Genomic DNA, 24,801 nt, shown 5'->3' with positions numbered 1-24,801 from the left:
TTCAGACAATCAGAGTTCTTTAAACTCTGAGGACGAGGTGGGCATTGGCCCTTGGAGAGACAACTTGCACTCTCTTATCAGCTCCGGATCGGCTTGGTGCATTATCTTCTTTAATCCTCAGAACAACTTGAGACAAATGCAGTTGTTCCCATTTTACTGATGAGGAAACTGAGGCTTGGCTTATGGAACTTGCCCCAGGGCACACAGCCATCAGGAACCTCTGTGTGTATGTGTGTGGCAGGGGTTGTCCTGATGCCTTCATAGTCAGTAACAATCATAACGCTCTGTATTAATGATCGCTGATTGAGTCTGAGCAGAGACCACCTCTCAGGGGTGTCAGAGGCCTAGGAGAATCAAGGGCAAATCTGAGAATGAAATAAAAATATGGATGAGGAAAGGAAGCTCAGAGAGCCTTAAGCGATTGCCCAAGGACATGGCCAGGGCAGAGCGGGGCTTTGAACCGGGAGAAGCTAGCTCTGGAGTTCGCTCTCTTCACCTCTCCGCTGGGTGATTTCTGGGTCTGTGTCACTTGGGCTCCAGGACGCCCCAGGCTGTGACTGTCACATGCAGGGCAGGGGGTCAGAGTGGGAGAGAGCAGAGGCGGGCCAAGGAGCCAGGTGTGGGGCGGGCACAGATTTGAAAGCTTCCGTGCTGGCTCTGCAGAAATGCGCCTGGAATGCCCACCACGTGGACTTCTACGACCAGGCAGATGGCAGGTACTGATGGCAGCAGGGTTCTCAGCAGGGGCAGGGGCAAAGAGGGGTCAGGGTAGGAGAGGCGGGGGTCAGGCTGGCAGCTTGAGGTACTGGGAGAAGAGATGCAGGAGAAATGGGAACAGGAAACTTGGCTGCAACCCTAGACAACTAACCTCCCCTGTCAGCCTCGGTTCCCCTCTCCATGGCATGGTGGTGGGGAGTGTCCAGCTCTGAGCGGCCTCCACTGTTAACTGTGTAAGCCTGAGCAACTGCCAAGTCTGTCTGTGCCTCTGTTTCCTCCTCTGTTGAGTGGAGTTAATAAGAGTGATTGTCTCCAGGTCACCCGTACAGTCTGAGTGAAATCTCGCAGCCCCTTGCACGTGGTAGGTCAGTGAGAGGCATCCTTGGGCATCTTTATGGGGTCTTGGAATTCATGGGTAAAGAGGCTGTCAGGGGTCCTGTGTAACTCACACCTCTCTCCCCCATTACTCTGTCTCTCCGCCCCACTTTGCCTCCTCCATCTTCATTCCTCAGTGGTTCTCTCCAGTGAAAAAATAACCAATCAGGAACAGCTGACATTTATCAAATGCTGCCTGTGTGCCAGGCTTTGGGCCGAGGGTCTTGCACAGAGCGTCTCGTTCAATCCTCACGAGAACTCGGTGGGATGGAGACAGTCTCCCCACCACTTCAGAGAGGCAGAGGCCGAGACAGGGAGGTGAGTTCAGAATCAGTTTCCAAACTAGGTCCTCTCTTCTCCCTTCTTTCTGTCCCTCCTCCCTTCTCCCATCAATCCCTTCCCTTCCTTCCACTTTTTGTGCCCCACCAAGTACTAGACTTTGGGTTTTGATGTGGGATGATGATGTGAACATGGCAGGCAGCGTCCCTGCCCGCATGGAGCTTACACCCGGTGGACAACAGACCTTAAGCAAAATGTATACATGGGTGAGGTAATTTCAGACTGCGACAGGGTAGCACAGATGCCTTGCCTGAGTGCGTGTGACCGGTGAATGTTTGTTGAGAGGATGGGTGGAGGAAGATTTGGGGCGCGACTTTCGGGTAGTTAAGAATGGCACTCTCTGAGGAAGTGGCACGGCCCTGAGACCTGCAAAGCTGGGACAGGGCATTCCAGGTGTGCAGGAAAGGATGAGTGCAAAAGCCTTGAGGTGTGCAGAGGGCACCTGAGGGTGGGTGGGCAGGTGGGGGTGTCAAGGCAGGGAGGCATGGCGGGGGAGGTTGCAGGGGTCTTGTGTACGGCGGCTTCCTCTGGGAGGGGAGAAATTGCATCCTTCCAAGAGGGCTGCAGGGAGGTGGCAGGGCTTCCTGTTCAGGTGGCACTTCCAGGCCTTCTGTATCTCTGTTGACCTTAGAGTCCCTACTTGCCTTGCTTTAGGAACTCCAGGACCCTGTGGGGAGGCTGGGACTGTGAGCGTCTCAAAAGGCCAGGTGGCTCCAGCTGCCTGCCCGGCCTCCCATCTGCAGAGCAAGGCCTGCCTCTCCGCACCCCCCCGGCCCTGGCCGGCCCCTCACAGCAGGGGGGCAGCTGCCCTGGATATGGCCTGTCATAGCCACCTCCCATGGCAGGGTTCTGAACCACTGGCTTGGGGTCCTGTGGGAGAAATGTGTCTTAATGGAGTCAGCCAGGGCAGGCAGTGTGGTGAGATGCCAAGGCAGAGGCTCTGCCCAGGGCCGAGTCCTGCTGCCTCTGAATAGCACCCCTGTCTCCTCTGGTTGGAAAATCCCCTCTGGCTGTGGACAGGAGGGGACAGGCGGCCTCTCAGGACTCCTCATTCTGGGAGGTGTTTCAGTGAGAAGAGGTAGTGCCTGTGGCTGTCTCTTTGGAGTTGAAGCTCATTGACCTGGCTGCGAGCTCCTACACGATCTGGCCCCTGCTGACCACTCCTTTGTTCAATCAGCAGACAGCTATTGAGCAGGGACTCTAGGTCTGCCCCGTTCCCAGCACTTAGGATTGAGCGGGGGCACAGCGGTGCCGGCTCCTGGCCCTCATGGGCCTGACTCAGCTTGTCCTCCCCGGGCCGGCCATGCTGCCTTCTGGTTTTTCTGCGCTCCAAGCTTCTGCCCATTTCCAGACCTTTGCCCCTGCTGTTTCCTCTGCTTGACAATCCCTCCCACCTGCACATGCGTGTGCACATGCACACACACATGTGTCACACACTTGGCCTAGATGTGTTGAGAGTATTTGGTTTGCAAGCAACAGAAACGGGCCCTGGCTAATTGATGGGGGAATAGAAAAGATGACTCACTGAAGGGGGGTGGGGCACTCACAAAGTCAGGGCAGGCCTAGGAGGCCTTAGGAAGAACTGGCACCCGGAAGTGCTGAGAAGCTAGCACGTGGGGGCTCTGTCCAGCACCCCGCTGCGGGGGACAGTCAGCGCTGCTGCTCCTTGTCCTTGGGGTCCTCCACTGAATTGTCATGTTCCCGGGGCAGGGAGCATCCCGTTGGCCTCAGCCTGACCTAGGAGGGCTGCAAACCTTGGTCGACTGCCCCACCAAGATGATATCCCACCTGGGAGAGTTGGCCCCAAAGGCCAAACCCGCAGGGTCCAGCACATGGGCCGTGCCTGTTCATTCTTCGTTTCAGGTTGGATGTCACTTCCTTGGGGAAGTCCTGAGATGAGTCAGATCGCCTTGGTTCAGATTGAATCAGTTTGGAATATTTTCATTTGCCGGGATAACAAACCCAACTGAACAGTGGCTTACACAGACGCCGTCTATCAAGAAGCATGGAGCTAGGTGGTTCCAGGGCTGGTGTATGGGCTCAGTAGCAGACAGAAGAACCTTCCGTTCTTCACCCCACCATCCTCAGCATCTCAGCAGTGTCACCATTTTGCTTATCAGGGAGCCACTGCAGCCCCCAGCATCACTTCCTCATACGACTTTATCCCAGGCAGGGAGGGGTGGTGCTGCTTTTCCCTTTTACCTGGAGAATGGGGGAAGGTGTTTTTCAGAAGCCCCTGGTAGGCTTCCTCAGTTGTCTTATTAACTGGTGCTTGGTCAGTTAGCAATTGAACTTGATTTCTACTATTAGAGACACAATTATGGAGGCTGAGCCTAATTAGGGTTTGTGTTTCTATGGCATGAGAGAAGTCCAGAGGTGGGTGGTTTGAGCTGCCAGAGTGTCTCCTGATATCTTTGGGGACCACACTCTCTGTGTCTTTCTGCTCTGCCTTCCTTAGTGAGTTTCCAGCCACCAGGGCACCTTGTAGTCTAAAGTGACTGCAAGAATTCCAGCCATCACATCTTTGTTCCAGGCAGGAGGAAGAGAAAGAAAGGGCCAGGGACAAGGGGTTTTGCCAGAGCATCCCACCAGTGATTTCTGCTTATAGCTCATTGGCCACCTGTAGCTGCAAGGGAGGCTGGAGATGGATGAGGGCCTCCCATTCTCAGGGAGGAATGGGAAAAGTGTTGCTAGGCAACCAACATTGTCTGCCACTTAAAATCTCCATGTTTTCTTTGCAGTGTTGATCACAGTACAATAAAATAGTCTTGTTTGGAGTTAATAATAATCACAAACGGGGCTGGATGTGGTGGCTCACGCCTGTAATGCCAGCACTTTGGGAGGCCAAGGAGGGTGGATCAAGAGGTCAGGAGATCAAAACCATTCTGGCTAACACGGTGAAACCCCATCTCTACTAAAAAATACAAAAAATTAACTGGGCGTGGTGGCGGGTGCCTGTAGTCCCAGCTACTTGGGAGGCTGAGGCAGGAGAATGGCATGAACCCGGGAGGCGGGGCTTGCAGTGAGCCGAGATTGCACCACTGCACTCCAGCCTGGGTGACAGAGCGAGACTCTGTCTCAAAAATAATAATAATAAAAAATAATAATCACAAACATGTTTTGGGGTTACTGCAGTAAACAAAACAGACAAACCCTGGCCCTCATGGAGCCTACTTTCTTGGGTGGTTGTGGGCTTCTTGCTGGCCATGCATGGCCTCTCGGATGCTGCCCACCTGACACCTTCCCCTTCTTGTTCCGTTCCAGGGAGACTGCCAGACTCGGGAGGAGGCAGTGGCGCTTGGCGTGGGTCTGTGCAACAATGGCTTCATGCACCACGGTAACCGCCCCCACCTGCAGCCCAGCCCTCGGGACCTTGTTCCCTGGAGCTGATGGTTTGGGGGAGTACGGGAGGGCTGAAGCCAGGTCTGTGGCTCTCTAGACCCCCGGGGGTTTGGGGTGGCTCACGAATCCCACCTCCCTCCCCTTTCCATTCTGAACCGATTGAGAAATGGTTTCTGGTGTCCACTGGGAACCAAAATGGCTGGAAGGACATGGGCTAGATTTGAAGTCCAATCCATGGGTTTCCTGTACCCTTCTTCCTGGGCGGGATGTGGCCTTCCAGGGTAGACAGCGAGGTCCGATGAGGCAGGCCTGGCGCGAAGGCCTCCGTGGGGAGGAAGGAGCTGTCCCCTGTGGGACAGTGGGCAGCTGGGTTGTGACTGTGAGGCAGGAAGCCCTTCCTGGGATGTCTGCCTCTTTCCTCAGCCTCCTCCCTCGGATAAGTGGCTTTTCTTTTCACTGGGAGAGAGGCAGGTATTGGGGAGTGGGTTCTGAGGTGTTCCTGAAGCAGGAAGGTGGCAAGAAGGAGGACGAAGTGGCTCCATGGACACCGGTTTAAATTACAACAAAAGTTAGTGTTCTGTGTGCCTGGGCTCTTTCTAGACACTTCACGTGTATTTATTAGTTTAATACTTACAGCAACCCTTTGATACGGGTATTAACATCATCCCCATTTTATAGATGAGGAGATAGAAGCTCAGATAGTTAAGAAGCTTTCTCAAGGTTGCATGGCAAGTAGAAGCCAGGATTAGAACCCAAGCTATCTGGAGCCAGGATTAGAACTCAGGCTGTCTGGAGCCGGGATTAGAACCCAGGTCGTCTGGCTTTACAGGCTACACACTCAACTACTGTGCTATGTAGCATCTCCCCTTGAGGGCCCTTGGGGAGCCCTGAGTCTCCTGTCCTTTCAGCAGGACAGGTAAACCTTTAACCCCTGCCAAGGTGCCATTTTCCTGTTTCTAGAACATTCCTCAGAGCCTTTGCACTTGCAGTTTCTCTTGCCAGGGTGCCCTGCCTGCCTCATCCCTGCAGGTGACTCAGTGTTTCTGCTCAGTCAGCTTCTCCCCGGTGAGGGCCTCCCCACAACCCTGGCTAAAATAGCACCTCCCCATCATCATTCTGCTCCTAGCTCAGATTCTCTCTCTCTGTCTTTTTTTTTTTAGACGGAGTCTCGCTCTGTCGCCTGGGCTGGAGTGCAGTGGCGCGATCTCGGCTCACTGCAAGCTCTACCTCCCAGGTTCACGCCATTCTCCTGCCTCAGCCTCCCAAATAGCTGGGACTACAGGCGCCCGCCACCACGCCTGGCTAATTTTTTGTATTTTTTAATAGAGATGGGGTTTCACCGTGTTAGCCAGGATGGTCTCGATCTCCTGACCTCGTGATCTGCCTGTCTCGGCCTCCCAAAGTGCTGGGATTACAGACGTGAGCCACCGCGCCCGGCCGGATTCTCTTTTTTTTAAGGGACTGTTCTCTCCCTGTTAGGCGGATCCCATCCCTCCTTTCTGTCTTTGTTCATTCTGACATCACATGTGGTGTCTTTGGTGTTCCAGGCACCATGCCAGGCTCTGGGAGCAGAGTGATGACCAGGACAGATAACAGTCCCGTGTGTGTGTGTGTCTGTGTGTGTGTGTCTGTGTGTGTGTGCGCACGCACGCATGTGCATGTGGTGTGTGCAGGGGAAGGAAACGGATGCCAGCAAGGAGGTGGCCATGATAGTCCAGGGGAAGGAGGATATGGCTGGGACCTGGTGGTTGCAAGGGGTTAGAAGTGATCAGATTCAGAAAACCCTGAGCCACAGGAAGGCCCTTTGGCCATTTCTCCTTTCTGATGTTGGCTTTTTTAGTTCTAACTCAGAGATCTGCAAACTCTGTCACAGCTGCTTAACTGTAACTCTGCTTTTGTAGCACAAAAGCAGCTACAGACAGTATGTAAACAAATGGGCGTGGTTCTGTGCCAATAAAACTTTATTTAGAAAAGCAGGTGGTGAGCCATAGTTTGTTTTCTGAGACGAAGTCTCAAAGTCTCTCCCTTTTGTCACCCAGGCTGGAGTGCAATGGCGTGATCTCAGCTCACCGCAACCTCCGTCTCCTGGGTTCAAGTGATTCTCCTGCCTCAGCCTCCTGAGTAGCTAGGATTACAGGCATGGGCCACCACACCCAGCCAAGCCATAGTTTTTTGAGCCCTGGTCGGCCTGCTGGATTTGGGGTTCCCTTGGCAGAGTGAGCCATGTGCTGGAGAGCTGAGAGGCCTTTGGGTCTATCCCCTGCCTTGTGGCCAGCAGGTTCCTGACTCAGCTGACTCCCAGTCGACCTGTGTGTCTCTCTGGGCCTCAGTTTCTCCAGTTTTCCATTGGAGGCCTTGCATTGCCCTCCTCTGCATGCCCAGTGTTCTGTGGGAATAGGACTCACTCTTTAGCTTCCAGTTTCCCCAGCTGAGGTGTGCAGGGCAGGGCCAGTGTGGATGGCCAAGGGCATTTTCACGCATCTACCTCATCTCACCAAAGTCCTTCATTCCCAGAAGCTGCTCTGTTTCCCTCGGGGCCCTCTGACAGCCCCGAGCCTCCCTCCAGTCAGCTGGGCACAACCTCTCATTTGTGGGTGAGGGTAATTAGGGGTCCTCCCCAGCTGCTATTCCGGGAAGGCTGCTGGCTGTGGACATTCTGCTGGGCGGTGACTCCCAGGCAATCCTGATGTCCTCAAGGCCTCTGAGGGAGAGAAATTGCAGGGCGTGACCCTGCTCCTCTGTTCCCTGCCACAAACTCAAAAATAGGCTAAAATAGGAAAGGGCCAATTCCAGGGTTGTGCCTTCAGCAAAATATAGGGTGAGGTGCAGGATGGGCGACAGGGAGGGGCCTCTGTGGCACCTTTTGAGGCACCTCGAACTGGGGCTGAACTGAGCCCACAGACCCTAAGGTATTCCCACCTTAGGGCTGGCCTGGGGTCTGGCCCTCTTGCTTTAGGCACATATGGGGAAACTGAGGCTTGCCATTTAATCCCCACAGCCACCCCAGCATGTTGGTCCTGTTATTATTATTGTAGACGAGGAAACTGAGGCTCAGAGAGGCTAAAGGGCATGAAGACAGGAAGGGGCTGAGCAGGGATTTGAACCCAGATCTGAGAGTATCCTATAAAGCCGGACCAGCAGCCTTGAGGGAAAGGTATTGAGGTTGGTAACTCGCTTGGCTGAGCTCGTGGACTTGAGGGATTCCACGCTGTTTTCCACAAATATTTTGGTCAATATGCAACATTGCAATTCTTCCTCCCACTCCTGGAATCTTCTAACTTAATGTTTATAGTGGAGTCGAAGCCCGCGGCCCCCTGGGGCCTGGCTCCCCCAGCTCTGGGGAAAGTGGCAATTTGTGTGTCTGTTTTCTTAAAAAGGTAACAGGGGTGGCCTGAGAAAGGGGCTCACGAACAGGTAGAGTTCCAGGTGAAATGTCCTGGAGAACTAAGGAGAAAGAAAGAAACGCCCCCGGCTGCTTTCCACTGAGTCACCATATCCAGAAAAAGCCTCTGTCTTAAGGGACAAGGGGGATGTCTCATGGCTAAGGCAGCTGGTTTCCCTTGTTTCAGGCACCCACCGGCCTCCGACAGCTGCCTTTACCTCTCCGAGCCTTGATTTCCACCTTTGTGCACTGTTTATACTCAGCCCTGCCTCATCTAACAGGCCTGGCTGGGCAGTGTGGGGAGAGGAGGAGGAGAGGAAGGAGGCTCGATGAGGGCCCTTCTGCTGCCTGCTGCCTGCTGGCTCTGTGACCTAGGGGTCTGAGTCTTAGTCTCCCCATCTATGAAAGGGGCACAGCAATTCTTTCCTTGTCCAAGGAGTGGATGAACTTAGCATGTCTCCCCAGTGTGCCTGGCCCTGGGAGGTGCCTAGTTAAGCTGTAAGTTACAGAGATCAGATCACCAATTGGTTGATACTGGTTATTTTTATTCATTTTGCTGGCTTGTCCTAGAAAGGGGTCTGTGTAGTGTGTGTGTGTGTGTATACACATAATATATATATATTATATATAATATACATGCTATATATTATATATATAAAATATATATGTATATATTTTTTGAGATGGAGTTTCGCTCTTGTTGCCCATGCTGGAGTGCAATGGTGTGATCTCAGCTCACTGCAACCTCCACCTCCCGGGTTCAAGTAGTTCTCCTGCCTCAGCCTCCCAAGTAGCTGGGATTACAGGCATGTGCCACCACGCCCAGCTAATTTTGTATTTTTAGTAGAGACAGGGTTTCCCCATGTTGGTCAGGCTGGTCTCAGACTCCCGACCTCGGGTGATCTGCCCGCCTCAGCCTCTCAAAGTGCTGGGATTATAGGTAGAGCCACCGTGCCTGGTCAGGGTCAGTATATTTTTGTATGTAAAGGGCCACTTAGTAACAATTTAGGCTTTGTGGGCCATACAGCTTCTGTCACAGCATTCAGCTTTGTCCTTGTGGCTGAAAAGCAGTCACAGATAATATAAGTACAAATACAAATCGCTGTAGCTGTATGCCAATAAAACTTTATTCATAAGACCAGGTAGTGGAGCAGATTTGGCCTGTGGGGACTGAGTTTGCTAACTTTTGGTCTAAAGTGTCTCAGCATCATTTCATTCTGAGAAGTCTGAATGCCTTTTCACAAATTGCTGCTCATTGGAGTTTGCTTATGTTAACTAACTGTTCATATCCTTTGCCCATTTATCTGTGAGCTTTGGAGCCTTTTCTGGTCGATTTGTTAGAGGTTTTATATATTCTAGATATTTATTCCTGTTGGTTTTGGACACTATAGTTATCTTCACATCTGCCATCTACCTATGGAGTTGTTATCAAATGGAGGTCCTTAATTTTAGTCTAGTACAAGAGGGTCTTATACACAGACTCCTTTTCTTCTCTAGGACAAAGATGTCATCCTATTTTTAGTTTTGTTAGCTTTAGTTTTACTGTGTATGAATACTGTGTATTTACTGTGTAGGTTTTTAATCCATTAGGGGTTTATTGTTGTATATGGTGCGAGGTAGGGATTCAATTCCCCCCACCCCCGGCAAGTCAGTTTTCCATGTATCATCTGCAGAATACCCTGTGATCATGTATCATCATCATAGACTGAGTTCCTGCAAACACTTAGTCCTCTTATGTGATTTCTGTTCCCTTCCACTGGTTATTGATCTGTTTCTACTGCAGTTCCACACTGTGTTTGTTACTATGGCTTTGTAACATATTAATATCTTTTTATAGCAGGTGAGGCAAGTTCAGGCTTTTCAAGAGAAGTCAGAAAGCCAGATCACTTTGTGAAATATCCTAATATGTTAGTGTTGGCATTTGATTCCATTTTAATAGAATAGTGTTTGCCAAACCAAACGTGTCCGTGGCCTAGTTCCAGCCTGTGCCTGCCAGTTGGCAAACATGGCTAAAACTTTCCCATGTGAATCTGACCACTGAGTGCACATCTGTGGATCTGCAGTGCTGGAGAAGAGCGAGTTCAGGGATGAGTCCCAGTACTTCCGCTTCCATGCTGACGAGGAGATGGAGGGGACCAGCAGCAAGAACAAACAGCTTCGCAATGACTTCAAGCTGGTGGAGAACATTCTGGCCAAGCGCCTGCTGGTAGGAGCACAGCTGAGCTGCTGTCCCTTCCTTGCCCGAGCCCCCTGCAGGCATGGGAGCTGGGTGACCTTCCGGCTATGCACAGAGAAGGGGGCTCAGCTTGGAGTACCAGAATAGGTGGATTCTAGGTGTTAGGGGGCAACTCTGCAAAGAGGCCAGGCTGTATCACTGGCTGAGACTACCCTCCTAACAAAAGAGATTGGGCTTTCAGGTCTCCCTTCCTGTTCCCTTGCCTCTCCTGTCCCCTCCCCGTACATTGTATAGAGAGGTTGGCCTCCTGAAGCAACTCATTCCGCATACCCCACAGCAGCCCCCATCTTAACACGTGGCCTGCGGCAGGCAGTCAAGACAGACGCTTAGAGAAGTTAGGTCTCTGGCTACTGCCAGGATTGGAGCTGAAGCCTGACTCATATGAAGATGGCTCCATTAACTTCTATCCCGTAGTACTGCAGGGACTGCTGTTCCCTCTGATTTCATTCCTCTCACTGTAAAGTCCCCCAGTGCTTCCCGTCACACTTAGGATAAAATTCAACCTCTCACTCCCCTTCCCTCCCCTTCCCTTCCCTCTTTCCTCTTTCCCTCCCTTCCTGCTTCCTTCCTCTCTTTTCTTTTCTCTTTTCTTTTCTTCTTTCTCTCTGTCTCTCTTCTGCCTTGCCTTGCCTTGCCTCTCCTCTCCTCTCCTCCCCTCCCCTCCCCTCCCCTCCCCTCCCCTCCCCTCCCCTTTCTTTCTCCCCTCGCCTCCCCTCCCTTCCCCTCTCTCCCCTCCCCTCTCTCCTCTCCTCCACTCCCCAGTAGCTAGGACAATAGGCCTGCGCCACCACACCCAGCTAGTTTTTGTATTTTTTATAAAGACAGGGTTTTACTATGTTGCCCAGTCTGGTCTTGAACTCCTAGGATCAAGTGATCAACCTATCTTGGCCTCCCAAAGTGCTGGGATTACAAGCATGAGCCATTGTGGCTGACCTCCTGATCTCTTTTCTTACTCTCCAGTACCTTGGGGCCTCCCTCAGGACTTTTGTATGTGTTGTGCCTGCTGCCTGGAGCATGTTCCTGCACTCTTAATGAAGTTTGTTTTTCATTTCTTTTAGGCCTCAGCTCCGGTTGCACCTCCTCTGCCCGCTTGCCGTGCCCTATCCCATTAAGTGTTTTAATTCCAACTATGTATACTCCCTGCATCACATCCTATGTTTCTTTGTTTATTCGTTTATAGTCTGCCTCCCCCACTAAGCAGGGTTGGGCCTGTTTGTCTTGTTCTAAATGGTGTCTCCAGCACCCATGAGAACTGCCTGGCCCGTGTGATGGGCAGCATCTCAGTCAATCTCTGTTGACAGAATGAGTGCCTTTCCCTGTATCCCCCCGACTGGGGAACCCCCAGACCTGTTTCCAGCATGCCTGCCATCCTGCCCTCGGGTGGGACCGCTGCTCCCTAAATTCCCTAACTCCACGTTCTTGGTGGCTGGACACCTTTGGATCTGTGTGATTCGTTAAGCCAGTGGCAGGCACAGAGTGAGCACCAGCTCTGTGCCAGGTGCTGTTTGCATTTTGCTCTGTCTCACCCGGCCTGGATCCAGCTGCTTCCCTACTAGACCTGGGACGAGGTCATGGTCCTGTGGGGGCCGTGGTGGGGCTGGCTGCAGGCCCACCTCACTCCCCAACCGGGTTCCTTTTGTCCTGGGCCCCCAGATCCTGCCCCAGGAGGAGGACTATGGCTTCGACATCGAGGAGAAGAACAAAGCTGTGGTGGTGAAGACCGTCCAGAGGGGCTCGCTGGCCGAGGTGAGGCCCTGGGGGGAGCTGGCAGGGAATGTGTGCAGGTGGCAGGGCGGAGTGTCTGTCTTCACCGTCCTTGAGGCAGCCAAGCCCAGGAGATTCTAGAATGATTGCTAGCTCCTCTTCTCTTACTGCCCACGTGGATAAACTGAGTCCATTACCCACTGTCTGCAGTGGCTGCAGGAGCTGGGAGTGAGTGCAGAGGCCCAGGGCCCTGGTGTGTTCCACCACTGTCCTCTGCTGGATGCTGTGGGGAGGTACAGCCAAAAAGCAGGTTTCTCAGTTTTCTGCAACAAGTCACAGAGGCTTGAATAATATAAACCTGTTGCTGTCCCATGCAAAGCCTAGAGGAGGATAGGTTAGGAGAGTGAGGGTGTGGCTGACCAAGGATTCAGCCTTGGGGCCTTCCAGCTTCTCCTGGGGCGTGTGGAGGTGGGTGGGGGAGATGCACCTGCCACGCTAGCTGGAGCCCAGCTTGCCCCTGTGGCAATTAGGAATGCTTTGGGCTGCAAGTAGCCACATACCCATGGCTGGAGCAGCTGAGCTGACCTTGCCAGTGATGTCAGCGGTTGGAAGGAGGTGGTTGTGAATCTTGGTTCAGGTCAGCATGTCTTCATCTTTCTTGGCCAGGCCCTCACAGACACAAGGTGGCCACCCTGGTGTGACCCTCGTGTCCCCACACAACAGGGTCAGGCCCCAGCAGAGTTTCCCCTCAGGAGGAACACCTTTCCCAGCTGCCCTCCCATGAGCTTCCCTTTGTGGCTCGTGAGGCAGAACCAGGTCCCTTGTGCCCCTCAACTGCTTACCATAGACAGCACACAGTCACCCAGTCCTGCCGGATCCCTTGGGCCAGCACCTTTCTGCCAAACACATTTGAGCTTCCTTGGTGAGGAGGGAAGGAGCTTAGTGACCGATGTGCACGTCTGTCCCCTGCCACCCCTGCCCAGATGGCCGGCCTGCAGGTGGGGAGGAAGATCTACTCCATCAATGAGGACCTGGTGTTCCTGCGGCCCTTTTCGGAGGTGGAGTCCATCCTCAACCAGTCCTTCTGCTCCCGCCGCCCTCTGCGCCTCCTAGTGGCCACCAAGGCCAAAGAGTGAGTATCCTGGGGCAGGGTGTCCGGCAGCCCTGCCTCTCAGGCTGAGTGGTGGCCGAGGGCTGGGGGTGGCATGAACTGTCCTGGTCCCCCATGGCTGGGACCCATTGCTGGAGGCACATGACACAAGCTGAACCTTCATGCATTCGGCAGATGTTTATAGAGTGCTATTCTGTGCTGGTGGCAGTTTGGGCCCTGGGAATCCAGCCATGTGGAGATGCGTGTAGTTCCTGCCATTCATAGATCTCAGATCTAGCTGCGGGAGGGAACAGGAGACAGACGATGTGCAGATAGAGAAGTAAGACACTCTGAGCCTGTGCTGGTGAGCGTGGCGCAGGTAAGTTTCTATAAACCCGGGAAAGGGGCCAGAGTGTGCAGAGGGATGTTCGTCAGGGAGACATCACTGCGAGTTGAGGTGAAGACCCGAAGCAGATCATGGAGGAGCCAAGGGGATTTCTGGATGAACAGGGCTCCAGGCGGGGGAAGCAGCCAGGGCAGAGGCCCTGAAGTGGCACTGTGTCTGGCACATTGGAGGAGCAGAAGGAAGCTGATGGGGCTGGAGCAGTGAGTGAGTGAGAGGGAGGGCTAGGCAGTGAGGTCTGTGGGGCAATGGGGTCCAGGCCCTGGAGGCTCCTGGCAAGGACCCATGGGGAGTCACTTGAAGCTTCTGATCGAAGTCCTGTGGCTGCAAGTGGAGCTCAGATTGTCAGGGGCAAAGGTGGCACTGGGGGGAGCTGAGGAGGTGGTGGCTCAGCAGAGTGCACCAGCAGGGGCAGGAGGAGCAGAGCCATGCTAGGGGCAGGTACCAGGAAGCAAAGCATTTTCTCTTTGAAAAAGTATGCATCTGGTTTTTCACTTCTCCGTTTTATTTAAGACAGATCTTCTCTTGTCAGGAGGCGTGGAAAGTTTTAAATACAATTATTTGAGTAAAAAGACGAGCTGACTTAGGGAAAATGTGGTTGATAGATGGGTTGGTATGTGGAAGTGGCAGAAAGCACCAAGGTGGACTGTGTCTGCTTAAAGCTGTGGAAACACCTGGGTTTGAGAGCAGGCTCCCAGCTCGGCTTTATCTATCTGCAGGGGGAATGGGAGGGACGATTGTGCAGCACAGGGTTGGAGACATGCCCTAGACGGGGATGTGGGCAGGGCACTGATGCTCCAGGACCAGTGACACCCACTGCCCTCCCTGGTAGGTGCTGCCTCTCTGCTTTGGGGATTGACCCACAGAATGGCCCAGTCCTGCCTTCCTAGGGGACTTGCGTGGGTGTTTTTCTAGGGTCAGCACCGTGATGTACCACCAGGTCATTTCACACCCTCCCACCTGCAAATCTTTAGCTATTGACTGGCTGGAGTGGTGGTCTCACCTCTAAGGGCCTTAGGACAGGAGAACAGTGGAGAAGGTGTGGGAGGGTGGTCTGGAATTTCTGTGCGAGGACAGAAGCTCCAAGGGCAGGCCAGTGGGTTGTGCTTAATCAAGGATCCTGGTCAATCTGCCTGATTGACATTTCTTTCCATATTTGGGAGCTGGAAAGCCTGTGTTGCTACTACTATTTTGGGCTGAATTTTCCCAGTGTTTCCAAGGCAGACACTCTATGGGTCGGCCCCGGAATTATTGGGAGCGATGCCGGTTTTCCTCATGGCCTTTTTCCCTGCCTCTTCTACCTGGTGCAGGATCATCAAAATCCCCGACCAGCCGGACACACTGTGCTTCCAGATTCATGGAGCTGCCCCGCCGTATGTCTATGCTGTGGGGAGAGGTGAGTGGGAGCCTAGGGAGAGAGGGGAAAGGTGCAGGAGATGGTCGGTCTGTCTGTGTGGCAGGAGTTCAGAGCCTTCTGAACTCTAGGCTTCTGCCAGACAATGTACCATCAGCACTTATTTTCTTTGCCTGATGCCAAGACTTGCAAACACAAATGTCTCTTGGGGTCAGGTAGGCTACAGGTGGGTAGTGATCCCAGTGGAAGACAGTGGGGAGTGGTGGGGACTATGGCAAGGCGAAAAATACATGTTCACTCTGGAAGGAGCAGTGGCTCTTCAGCTGGAGCTCCTTATTGCCAGACTGGAATGGGAGCCCACTCTCACCAGACCTGATTTTCTAAGAGAAGCCAGAAATGCAAATCTGGCAGCTCTACCTCAATACTTCTGTGGCCAGATCCAGCCGAAAGGCCAGCAGTTCAAGACCTCTGCTTTCTGCATTGCCTATTCCTTGTGTGCTATTAAAGGTGTCACTATGTCTTGGAGATGGAAGCCAGTAGGTCTACGATACTGGGCCCTCAGACTTTTCTGCATCTAAGTGCCTCCCTTTTTAAAGTTTAAACATACATTGTTCACTTGTGTGGTCATAGTTGTGCGTTTACTAGGTATTTCATTAAGAAAATGCATACCATGACAGAAGGCTACTGAGAATTTGATAATACTTTAAAGTAGGTTTTCATTTTGTCCTTAAAGCAGTGATTCTCACCTTGGGGCACCTTAGCCTCCTCTCCAGAGGACATCGGCCCTGTCTGGAGACATTTTTGTTTGTCGTAACTGGGGAGTGGGTGTTTCTGGCAGTTAGTGGGTAGACCAGGGATCCTGCTAAATATGCTGCAGTGCACAGGACAGCCCCGAGAATCACACAGAATTATCTCACCCAAAATGTCAGCAGTGCCTTGGTGAGAAATCCTGCTTCAAAACATCTGCAGAGATATTGATAATAGGTGGTAATAAGTGTTCATAGGCAAAGAAGGTGAAAAGAATAAAACAGGTGCTATTTCTTGAGCACTCACTGAGTGCCAGGCGTGATGCTGAACGCTGCATGTATTAACTCGTCGGATCTCCCCAGGACCTTCTGAGTTGGAATTATGAGCGTTCCCATTTCACAGATGAGGAAGCCGAGCTCCAGAGAGTGAAGGTAGTTGCTGAAGGTTCCAGGGTTGGTCTATGGCAGAGCCAGGGTTTGAAGCCATGCGAGTCCCCAGGGGCTGTACTTGGCACCACCACACCATTCGGGCCTGGTTATTGCCCCATGTCTGGGCAAAGCTTGGCATTTGTTTGCATTTCCAGACCTTTCACATGAACTAGAAAAATCCCTGGGTTCAAGACCTACAGTTTGGGGATTGTGGAATAGCTGAAAAACCTTGCCCTTGGAGTGCGGTAGGCCTAGTTTGAATCCTGGCTTCTGGTCATTCGACCGAGAGAGCATGGCTTTGCCTCTCTCAGCCCGTCACCCTATCTGCCAAATGGGGCCGATCCTGGCTCAGCACAAGGCAGCTGCATGACTTTAAAGGAGATGAGCCTCTAGAGTGAAACGGACCCAAATTGGATCCCATTTGCCTTGCTGCGTGACCTTGGGCCAGCTACTACTTCTCTGAACCTCAGTTTTTTCTTCTGCAAAATGGGAGTGTCAGTCCATTCTTTGCACTGGAATGGGTCAGAGGGCGACTCTGGGGTGGGAGGGCTGGAGGTGGAGTCTTTGAGTGTGTCTTGTGGGAGAACAGTGTTCAGCGGGCTGCTTGTCCTTGCCTGGCATCCAGCCTCATGCTCTCCTGTTCCCCTTAGGCTCCGAGGCCATGGCTGCAGGGCTCTGTGCTGGTCAGTGCATTCTGAAGGTCAATGGCAGCAACGTGATGAACGACGGTGCCCCTGAGGTCCTGGATCACTTCCAGGCGTTCCGGAGTCGGCGCGAAGAGGCCCTGGTGAGTCGACCAGCAGCTGGGGCCATCAGGGCAGTCCTGCTGGGTGGGGGTGGGCGGCTGAGGCCTGCCTTCTCTTCTCTGGAGAAGAACCTGCATGTGCCACTGGTTGTGAGTTGGCTGGGGCTGCTGACCCAACAGGGCGGAGCTGGGCCTGAACTCTGTGCTCCCGCTGCCTCCTCAAACCAGAGGAGCTGAGCCATGTGACCTGGGGGTCTCAGTTTTCACAGCTGTGAAATGGGTGTGACCAGACCTTCTCTCCTCACCGCATAGGCATGTTGGGCACGTAATCAAGTGGATGGGGAAAGTGGGTACTCCATTCGGTTGGGGGTCAGGGTTCTGGCGGAGGGCGAGATTCCCTCACTGGTTCATTCACTGGCTCACTCAGTGTGTGTGTTTTGGGCACCTGCTGTGCACCAGGCACGTTCGTAGACCCTGGGGACACAGGAGAGACAATGCGTCTGCACTTGGCCCTGCTTCACGTTGTCACATCCCCTGGCCTCTATAGGGAGCATAGACCGTGCACGGTGAGGGCTGAGTGTGACTGGTGGTCAGTGAGTTTCCAGAGCTCTGGAAACCAGGGGCAGTTTGCACCTCGGCCCCATCCCCTCCTCCCTACCTGCTGGCACCATGGCTGTCCCTTACTCTGGCTTCCGACAGGGCCTGTACCAGTGGATATACCACACCCATGAGGATGCCCAGGAAGCACGAGCCAGCCAGGAGGCCGCCAGTGAGGACCCCAGTGGCGAGCAGGCCCAGGAGGAAGGCCAGCCTGACTCAGGTAACAGACGTGACATGGTGTGACGGGAGCTTCCAGAGGGACTGAGACTCCAGAGAGGTTGGGTCCTCTCCTGTGTCCCCTCACCTCCTCTCCTCCAGCCAGTCCACCTCCATGCCAGCAGCTTTGTTTTTTTTTTTTCTTTTTGGAGACAGGGTCTGGCTCTGTCACCCAGGCTGGAGTGTAGTGGTGTGACCACAGCTCACTGCAGCCCCGACCGCTCAGGTTCCAGTGATCCTCCCACCTCAGCCTCCCGAGTAGCTGGGATCACAGGCATGCCCCACCACACTTGGCTATTTTTTTAATTTTTGGAAGTTTTTTTTAGAGGTGAGATCTCTCTATGTTGCCCAGGCTGGTCTCTAACTCCTGTGCTAAAGTGATCTTCTTGCCTTGGTCTTGCAAAATGCTGGGATTACAGGTGTGCACCACTGCGCGCGGTCGCGATGCCCGCGATGTTCTGTCAGTTTCTGATGGCTGCTATAGCAAAGTATCACAAACCTAGCAGCTTAAACAACACACAATTGCTACTTACAATTTTGGAGGTCAGAAGTCTGAGTCCCACTGGGCTGAAATCAAGGTGTCCACAGGGCTGCGGTCCTCCTTGGGGTTCTGGGGGAGAATCCGTTTCCTTGCTCGTTTCAGCTGCCTGGACCAAGCCACCATTATTTCTTACCAGGACGGTGGCAGTGACCTGCTCACGGCTCTCCCTGTCCTGACTTACTCTTCTCCCAGGGGCTATTCTCCCAGATGAGAAGAGAACCTTCCGATGGCTCCCTCCATCTTCAGGGCCAGGCCTTCGATGGCTTGTGTGATCTTGTCCAGACTGGCTCTCCAACACCTTCCATCACTTCCCCACTCTCCTCTCTGCTCCGGCTACTCTGGCTGAATGTACTCCTGCCTCGGGGCCTTTGTACTTGCTGTTTCCACTGCCTGGAAGGCTTCCTCCAGAATCCTCCTTGCCTTGCCCTCCTCCCTCCCTCTGATCTCTGCTCAGATGTCACCTCTTTTGGCTTCCAGCTTTCCCACTGCTGTCCCTGGGTCCCCGGCTGAGCCTGTGTGAGGACAGCCCCATGGTCAGCCTGACTGTGGACAACGTGCACCTGGAACACGGCGTGGTGTATGAGTACGTGAGCACGGCAGGCGTCAGGTGCCACGTGCTGGAGAAGATTGTGGAGCCCCGCGGCTGCTTCGGCCTCACTGCCAAGGTCTCCTTGGGCACTGCCTGGCCCTGCCCTACCCTGGGGGATTGAAGCCAGTGTCTCTTATCAGGGGGTTGGGAGAAGGAGTTGGGTGAGACACCTGAATCCCATTTCCTCAGGCTTAGCCTGGAGCCCTGAATTCTGGTCCTTGTCCTACCACTAGGTAGCATGGGACTGTGGAGAGTGGCTTGTCCCTTTAGCCTCAGTTTACTCCTGTGCAGTAAGGGCCAGCAGCAGACCTGACTTCCTGGGGGGTATTACGTGTAGTACAGGAGTCACTGCGGGTGAACTACTTAAGATCTGCCCAGCACCCAGGGAGTGCTCAGTAGCTGTTGACATTTCTGCAGATCCTCGAAGCCTTTGCTGCTGATGACAGTGTCTTCGTGGAGAACTGCGGGCGGCTCATGGCCCTGAGCAGCGCCATTGTGACCATGCCCCACTTTGAGTTCCGCAACATCTGCGACACCAAGCTGGAGAGCATTGGCCAGAGGATTGCCTGCTACCAGGAGGTGCTTCCCTGCTCCCTCCGGGGTCTCTACCACGGGTCCCAGACATAGCCTCTCAGCCTGGGATATATGGGTTGTAAATGTCAAAGCCCAACCCAACTCAGCTGAAACAAACAGGAGAATGTATGGTGTGTATTACTGAAAAGGACGGAGGTGAACTTACCACATCATAGCAGCGTGGCCTCTCTGCATCTCCTGGCTTCGTTTTCCTTTGTGTTGGGTTCACTCTCAGGCAGGCCCTTCTCGTGTGGTGGGGACACGTTGGCCCTTGATAGCTCTAGCCTTAGTGAGCCCAGGAAAAAATTAACTCCGAGGGAGCTCTGTTGGCTTGGCTTAGGTCACGTGCCTCACCCGGTTCCAGTCGCCATAGGGATGGAGGGGCACGTTGACCCTGAACCTCATGAACTGAGGGTGGGGCAGACACAATGCTTCAAGGATGGCTCAGGGGCAGCCAAAATGGAGCCATGTGTGAGGTGGGCACCCAGAGGCCTTGGGTTCCTCCAGGCTTTCCCTGCGGTCTGGAGCCATGAAACACGGTCCAGGGGTTCCCCTTCTCATTTGGAGCTACTGGCATTTTGTCCCACTGTGGGGCGTCTGGCCTAGGCCAGGATAAAGTGGGTACTGGGTGTGGGCCATTATTTCCAGATCCTGCCCTGTGACTCATGACTTTACGGCCTCCACTTTCTCAGTTTGCAGCCCAGCTGAAGAGCAGGGTCAGCCCACCCTTCAAACAAGCCCCCCTGGAGCCCCACCCGCTGTGTGGCCTGGACTTCTGCCCCACCAATTGCCACATCAACCTCATGGAAGTGTCCTACCCGAAGACCACCCCCTCAGTGGGCAGGTCCTTCAGCATCCGCTTTGGACGCAAACCCTCCCTCATCGGCCTTGACCCGGAGCAAGGTACCTGCGTGTGTCTATTAGAAACTGGGTTCAGATGTTGCACTCCAGATACTTAAACAGACACTTGTCTGGAGGTCAGCTGTCCAGGGCTGGAATGGTGGCTCCATGGTCGTCAGGGATGACCTTCTCTGTGGGGCAGCATCTGTGGCTTTATGCCTCGTGAATGATAATGTCTGCTGGGATACCAGCCATCATGTCTGCACTGCAGGCAGCAAGAAGATCACAGTAGTTAAGAGCATATTGGCACCAGCCTGGAACATTCTTCTTGAAGTAACCAAATGGATTAAGAGTATTTAAAAGGGAAATTTTTCTCCTTCATTGGGATCCTTGAAAAGGGTTTGTATTGTTCTGCCCAGAGGCCCCGTGGATGCTGGGGGCTGTTTTCCAGTGAGCTCTCCCTTCCTCCACTGTAGGCCACCTGAACCCCATGTCCTACACCCAGCACTGCATCACCACCATGGCTGCCCCCTCCTGGAAGTGCTTGCCTGCTGAAGAGGGTGATCCCCAAGGCCAGGGTCTCCACGATGGCAGCTTCGGGCCAGCCAGTGGGACCCTTGGCCAGGAAGACCGGGGCCTGAGCTTCCTGCTCAAGCAGGAGGACCGTGAGATCCAGGATGCCTACCTGCAGCTCTTCACCAAGCTGGATGTAGCCCTGAAGGAGATGAAGCAGTACGTCACCCAGATCAACAGGTGAGCGCTGGCCGGGGGTGTCCGGAGTACGCGGGAGCAGGTGTTCTCAGTCCTGGCCTTATTGACACGTGGGTAGCATCATTCTTTGTAGTGGGTGGTGGGAGGGGGACTGCTGTCCTGGACATTATATAGACTATTTAGCAGTATCTTTGTCATCTATCCACTAGATGTCAGTAGCACCCCTCCCCCGATTGTGACAACCAAAAATGTCTTCAGACATTGCTAAATACCCGCTGTGGGGAAAATCATCCCTGACTGAGAACCACGGTTCTAATGAAATACCATGGATATAGGCAGCACTCGTCAGCGAGGCTAAAACTGTCTGCTGAAAGATTCTGGGGGGATCTTTATAATTTTAACATCACAGAGAGTGAGGACAAGCCGTCCGTTTGCTGCAGTACACCAGGACACACACGCAGCCCCGCCCATGAGGCTCTTGCCCACAGATACGGAGTTGTCATCTCGTGGAGGCTCGAGGTCTCCCTACTCAGCTCTAGGATGTGGTGCAGAGGGTGGTTCATTGGCACCTTGGGGAGGCATCCGGCCGAATCTGGAGGGTGGGTGATTCTATGTGGCAAATGACCTGGCTTCTTCAACGAATGATGGGGAAGCAGGTGTGGGGAAGAGGAACTGTTAGAGATGAAAGAGACTCAAGAGACGGACCTGCCAGATGCAGCGTCTGAACCTGCTTAGGGATCTGTTTCTAGCTCGTCCACGTGAGGAGGCATTTTGAGACAATCAGCGATGTTTGTCCACAGACTGGGTGCTCGATGGTATTGAGGACTCCTCCATTCTCTTAGGCACAGTCGAGCAGTGTGGTCCTGTGTAAAACAGTGTCTCTCACCCTTGACACTGGTGACAGTTGGGGCTGGATTATTCCTGGCTGGGGAGCTGTCCTGGGCGTCGGAGGATGTTCAGCAGCACCTGGGGTCTCTACCTACGAGATACTGGTAGCAAAATTCCTCTTCAGTTGAGACAAGTAGCAGTGTCTTTGGACATAGTTAAAGGTTTCCTAGGGGGCAAAATTGCCCCCAGTTGAGAACCCCATGTTTAAAAGGAAGTCTGTATGTATTAGAGACATCCGTGGAAGTAGGTATGGGGGAATTACATGCTATCTTGGACTTGTTTTAAATACTCCAGTGAGCTGGGCATGGTGGCTCATGCCTGTAATTTCAGCACTTCGGGAAGCTGAGTTGGAAGGATTGCTTAAGCCCAGGAGTTTGAGACCAGCCTGGGCAACGTAATGAAACCCTATCTCTATTAAAAAAAATTCGAAAATTAGCCAGGTGTGGTGGCATACACCTGTTGTCCCAGCTCCTCAGGGTACTGAGGCAGGATGACTCGAGCCCAGGAGATCGAGGCTGTAGTGATCCATGATTGCGCCACTGCACTCCAACGTGGGTGAAAGAGTGAGACCTTGTCTCAAAACAAAACAGAACAAAACAAGATGCTCCAGGGAAATAAAAAGTGATGGGGATAATGGAGGAAACAAGGTGGACCCTGAGTGGCTGTTGTTGAAGCTGCCTGTTGGATAGCTGGGTTCATCATATACTCTCTACTTTTGTGTATGATGGAAATGTTCCATGATAAGGGGAAAAAAGAATGTAGGCTCTGGAGCCAGGAGGGCTGGGTTCAAATCCTGGCCCTGCTACTTATCCACTGTGCAAACTTAGGCAAGTCACTTAGCCTCTCTGAGCCTTGGTTTCCTCGTTTGTCAAGTGAGGCTAATCATGCTACTGACCTTGTGGAGACATGGTGGGATTACATCCAGCCAGGACTTACTGATCACTGCTCACTTAGAAGGCACGAGACACTGTTTTTTTTTTTTTTTTTTTGAGATGTTGTCTTGCTCTGTCACTAGGCTGGAGTACAGTGGTGTGATCTCGGCTCACTACAACCTCTGTCTCCCGGGTTCAAGCGATTCTCCTGCCTCAGCCTCCTGAGTAGCTGGGACTACAGGCGCCCACCACCACCCCCAGCTAGTTGTTCTATTTTTAGTAGAGATGAGGTTTCCCCATGTTGGCCAGGATGGTCTCGATCTCTTGACCTCGGGATCTACCTGCCTCGGCTTCCTGAAGTGCTGGGATTACAGATGTGAGCCACCACGCCCAGCAGAGACACTGTTCTGAGTACTTTATCCAGCTGTCACCCAGGCTAGAGTGTGATGGTGTGATCATATCTCACCACAGCCTCGAACTCCTGGGCTCAAGTGATCCTCCTGCCTCAACTTCCGAAGTAACTAGGACTACAAGCACATGCCACCATGCCTGGCTAATTTTTGTATTTCTTACAGAGAGGCGGTCTCACAGCTGGTATTGAAGTCTTGGGCTAGAGAGACCTTCCTGCCTCAGCCTCCCAAAGTGTTGGGATTACAGGCGTGAGCCACTGGGCCTAGCCTGTTTACACGTTTTAGCTTCCTTAATTAATTGTCACCGAAGCCTAAGATATAGATGCTGATATGATCCCATTTTACATATGAGGGAACTGAGTCTCCAAGAGTTTAAATGATTTGCTTTAGGTCTCTAAGCTAGGAAATGGCAATATTGGGATTTGAATCTGGGGGTTTAGCTAACTTCAAAACCTGTGCTCTTAACCATCACGCCCTACAGTGGGGATTGATGAACTGTGGCCCAGGGGCCCCGTCTAGACTTCAGTTTGTGGTTTTCTTTTCTTTTGTTTTGTTTTTTTTTTTGAGATGGAGTCTTGCTCTGTCTCCCAGCCTGGAATCCTGTGGTGCAATCTTGGCTAACTGGAACCTCTGCTTCCTGGGTTCAAGTGATTCTCCTACCTCAGCCTCCCGAGTTGCTGGGATTACAGGCGTGATCCCACCACCACACCCAGCTAATTTTTGTTTTTTAGTAGAGACGGCGTTTCGCCATGTTGACCAGACTGGTCTCAAACTCCTGACCTCAGGTGATCAGCCCGCCTCGGCCTCCCAAAGTGCTGGGATTACAGGCGTGAGCCACCGCGCCCAGCCAGTTGTTTTCATTTTTAAACAAGGTGTCATTGGAACACAGCCATGCCTATTTGCTTCCACACTGTTCAGGTCTTTCCCACTGCAACAGCAGGTTGAGTGGTTGTCATGAGACCGTGCAGCCTATCGAGCTGGAAGGATTTGCTCCCAGGGTCTCTACAGCAAAAGCTTCCTGGCCCACGTTCTGGGAGAGCCTTGTGTAGCTTGGCTGTGAAAGAACTTGCAGGTCTCCCACCCCCAACAGGAGGGCCAGTGCTCACACCTGCAGCTGCTGGTGGGATTTTCAGGAAAGTGACACAAAGGGCCATGCCTGTATCTTTGACTTCAAGGTCTTTGCTCCCGTAGGCTGCTGTCCACCATCACAGAGCCCACCTCGGGTGGGTCCTGTGATGCGTCCTTGGCTGAGGAGGCCTCCTCCCTGCCCCTGGTCAGTGAAGAGAGCGAGATGGACAGGAGTGACCATGGGGGCATCAAGAAGGTGTGCTTCAAGGTGGCTGAGGAGGACCAGGAGGACTCAGGCCACGACACCATGAGTTACCGCGACTCCTACAGGTGGGTGTCACTGTCGGGGGGCTGGGGTTAGATGGGGATGGCCACAGAGAGGTGAGGCCACGGACCCGTGGCAGCGTCAGTGGACACTTCCCAGGGTGCAGTGGGCTCAGGGTGCTGTTGCTCATAGCGTGGTTCTGGGGGATTATCTGAGCCCCAAAAACCCACTTAGGCTCCCCAGTCACAAAGCTGACATTTTAGGATCTGCCCTCTGTGGACCCATCTGTTCTGCCTCGGTGTCACCCCACACATGCTGACACGATGTTGTCAGGCTCAAGGGCAAGATTCCGTGGTGTGTTTGAAA

General features: G+C 53.2%; 1 protein-coding gene across 2 annotated transcripts in view; it reads left to right on the top strand.

Moving 5' to 3' along the window:
- The window catches only part of PREX1 (phosphatidylinositol-3,4,5-trisphosphate dependent Rac exchange factor 1), a 204,436-nt gene that overhangs the window by 157,655 nt on the left and 21,980 nt on the right, over positions 1 to 24,801 (top strand). For both annotated transcript variants that reach the window (XM_023197325.3, XM_023197326.2), the window contains exons 15-26: positions 4,696 to 4,768; positions 10,219 to 10,361; positions 12,045 to 12,137; positions 13,079 to 13,227; positions 14,899 to 14,984; positions 16,768 to 16,904; positions 17,562 to 17,682; positions 18,697 to 18,884; positions 19,226 to 19,387; positions 20,074 to 20,284; positions 20,698 to 20,974; positions 24,294 to 24,500. In XM_023197325.3, the coding sequence (XP_023053093.1) occupies positions 4,696 to 4,768; positions 10,219 to 10,361; positions 12,045 to 12,137; positions 13,079 to 13,227; positions 14,899 to 14,984; positions 16,768 to 16,904; positions 17,562 to 17,682; positions 18,697 to 18,884; positions 19,226 to 19,387; positions 20,074 to 20,284; positions 20,698 to 20,974; positions 24,294 to 24,500 (1,847 nt within the window). The remainder of the gene's footprint in view (positions 1 to 4,695; positions 4,769 to 10,218; positions 10,362 to 12,044; positions 12,138 to 13,078; positions 13,228 to 14,898; positions 14,985 to 16,767; positions 16,905 to 17,561; positions 17,683 to 18,696; positions 18,885 to 19,225; positions 19,388 to 20,073; positions 20,285 to 20,697; positions 20,975 to 24,293; positions 24,501 to 24,801) is intronic.

The sequence above is a fragment of the Piliocolobus tephrosceles genome, chromosome 20, assembly GCF_002776525.5.
Source record: "Piliocolobus tephrosceles isolate RC106 chromosome 20, ASM277652v3, whole genome shotgun sequence".
Classification (NCBI taxonomy): Eukaryota; Metazoa; Chordata; class Mammalia; order Primates; family Cercopithecidae; genus Piliocolobus; species Piliocolobus tephrosceles.
The sequence above is the reverse complement of the archived record's forward strand: the minus strand, read 5'-3'. Positions and strand labels throughout refer to the sequence as shown.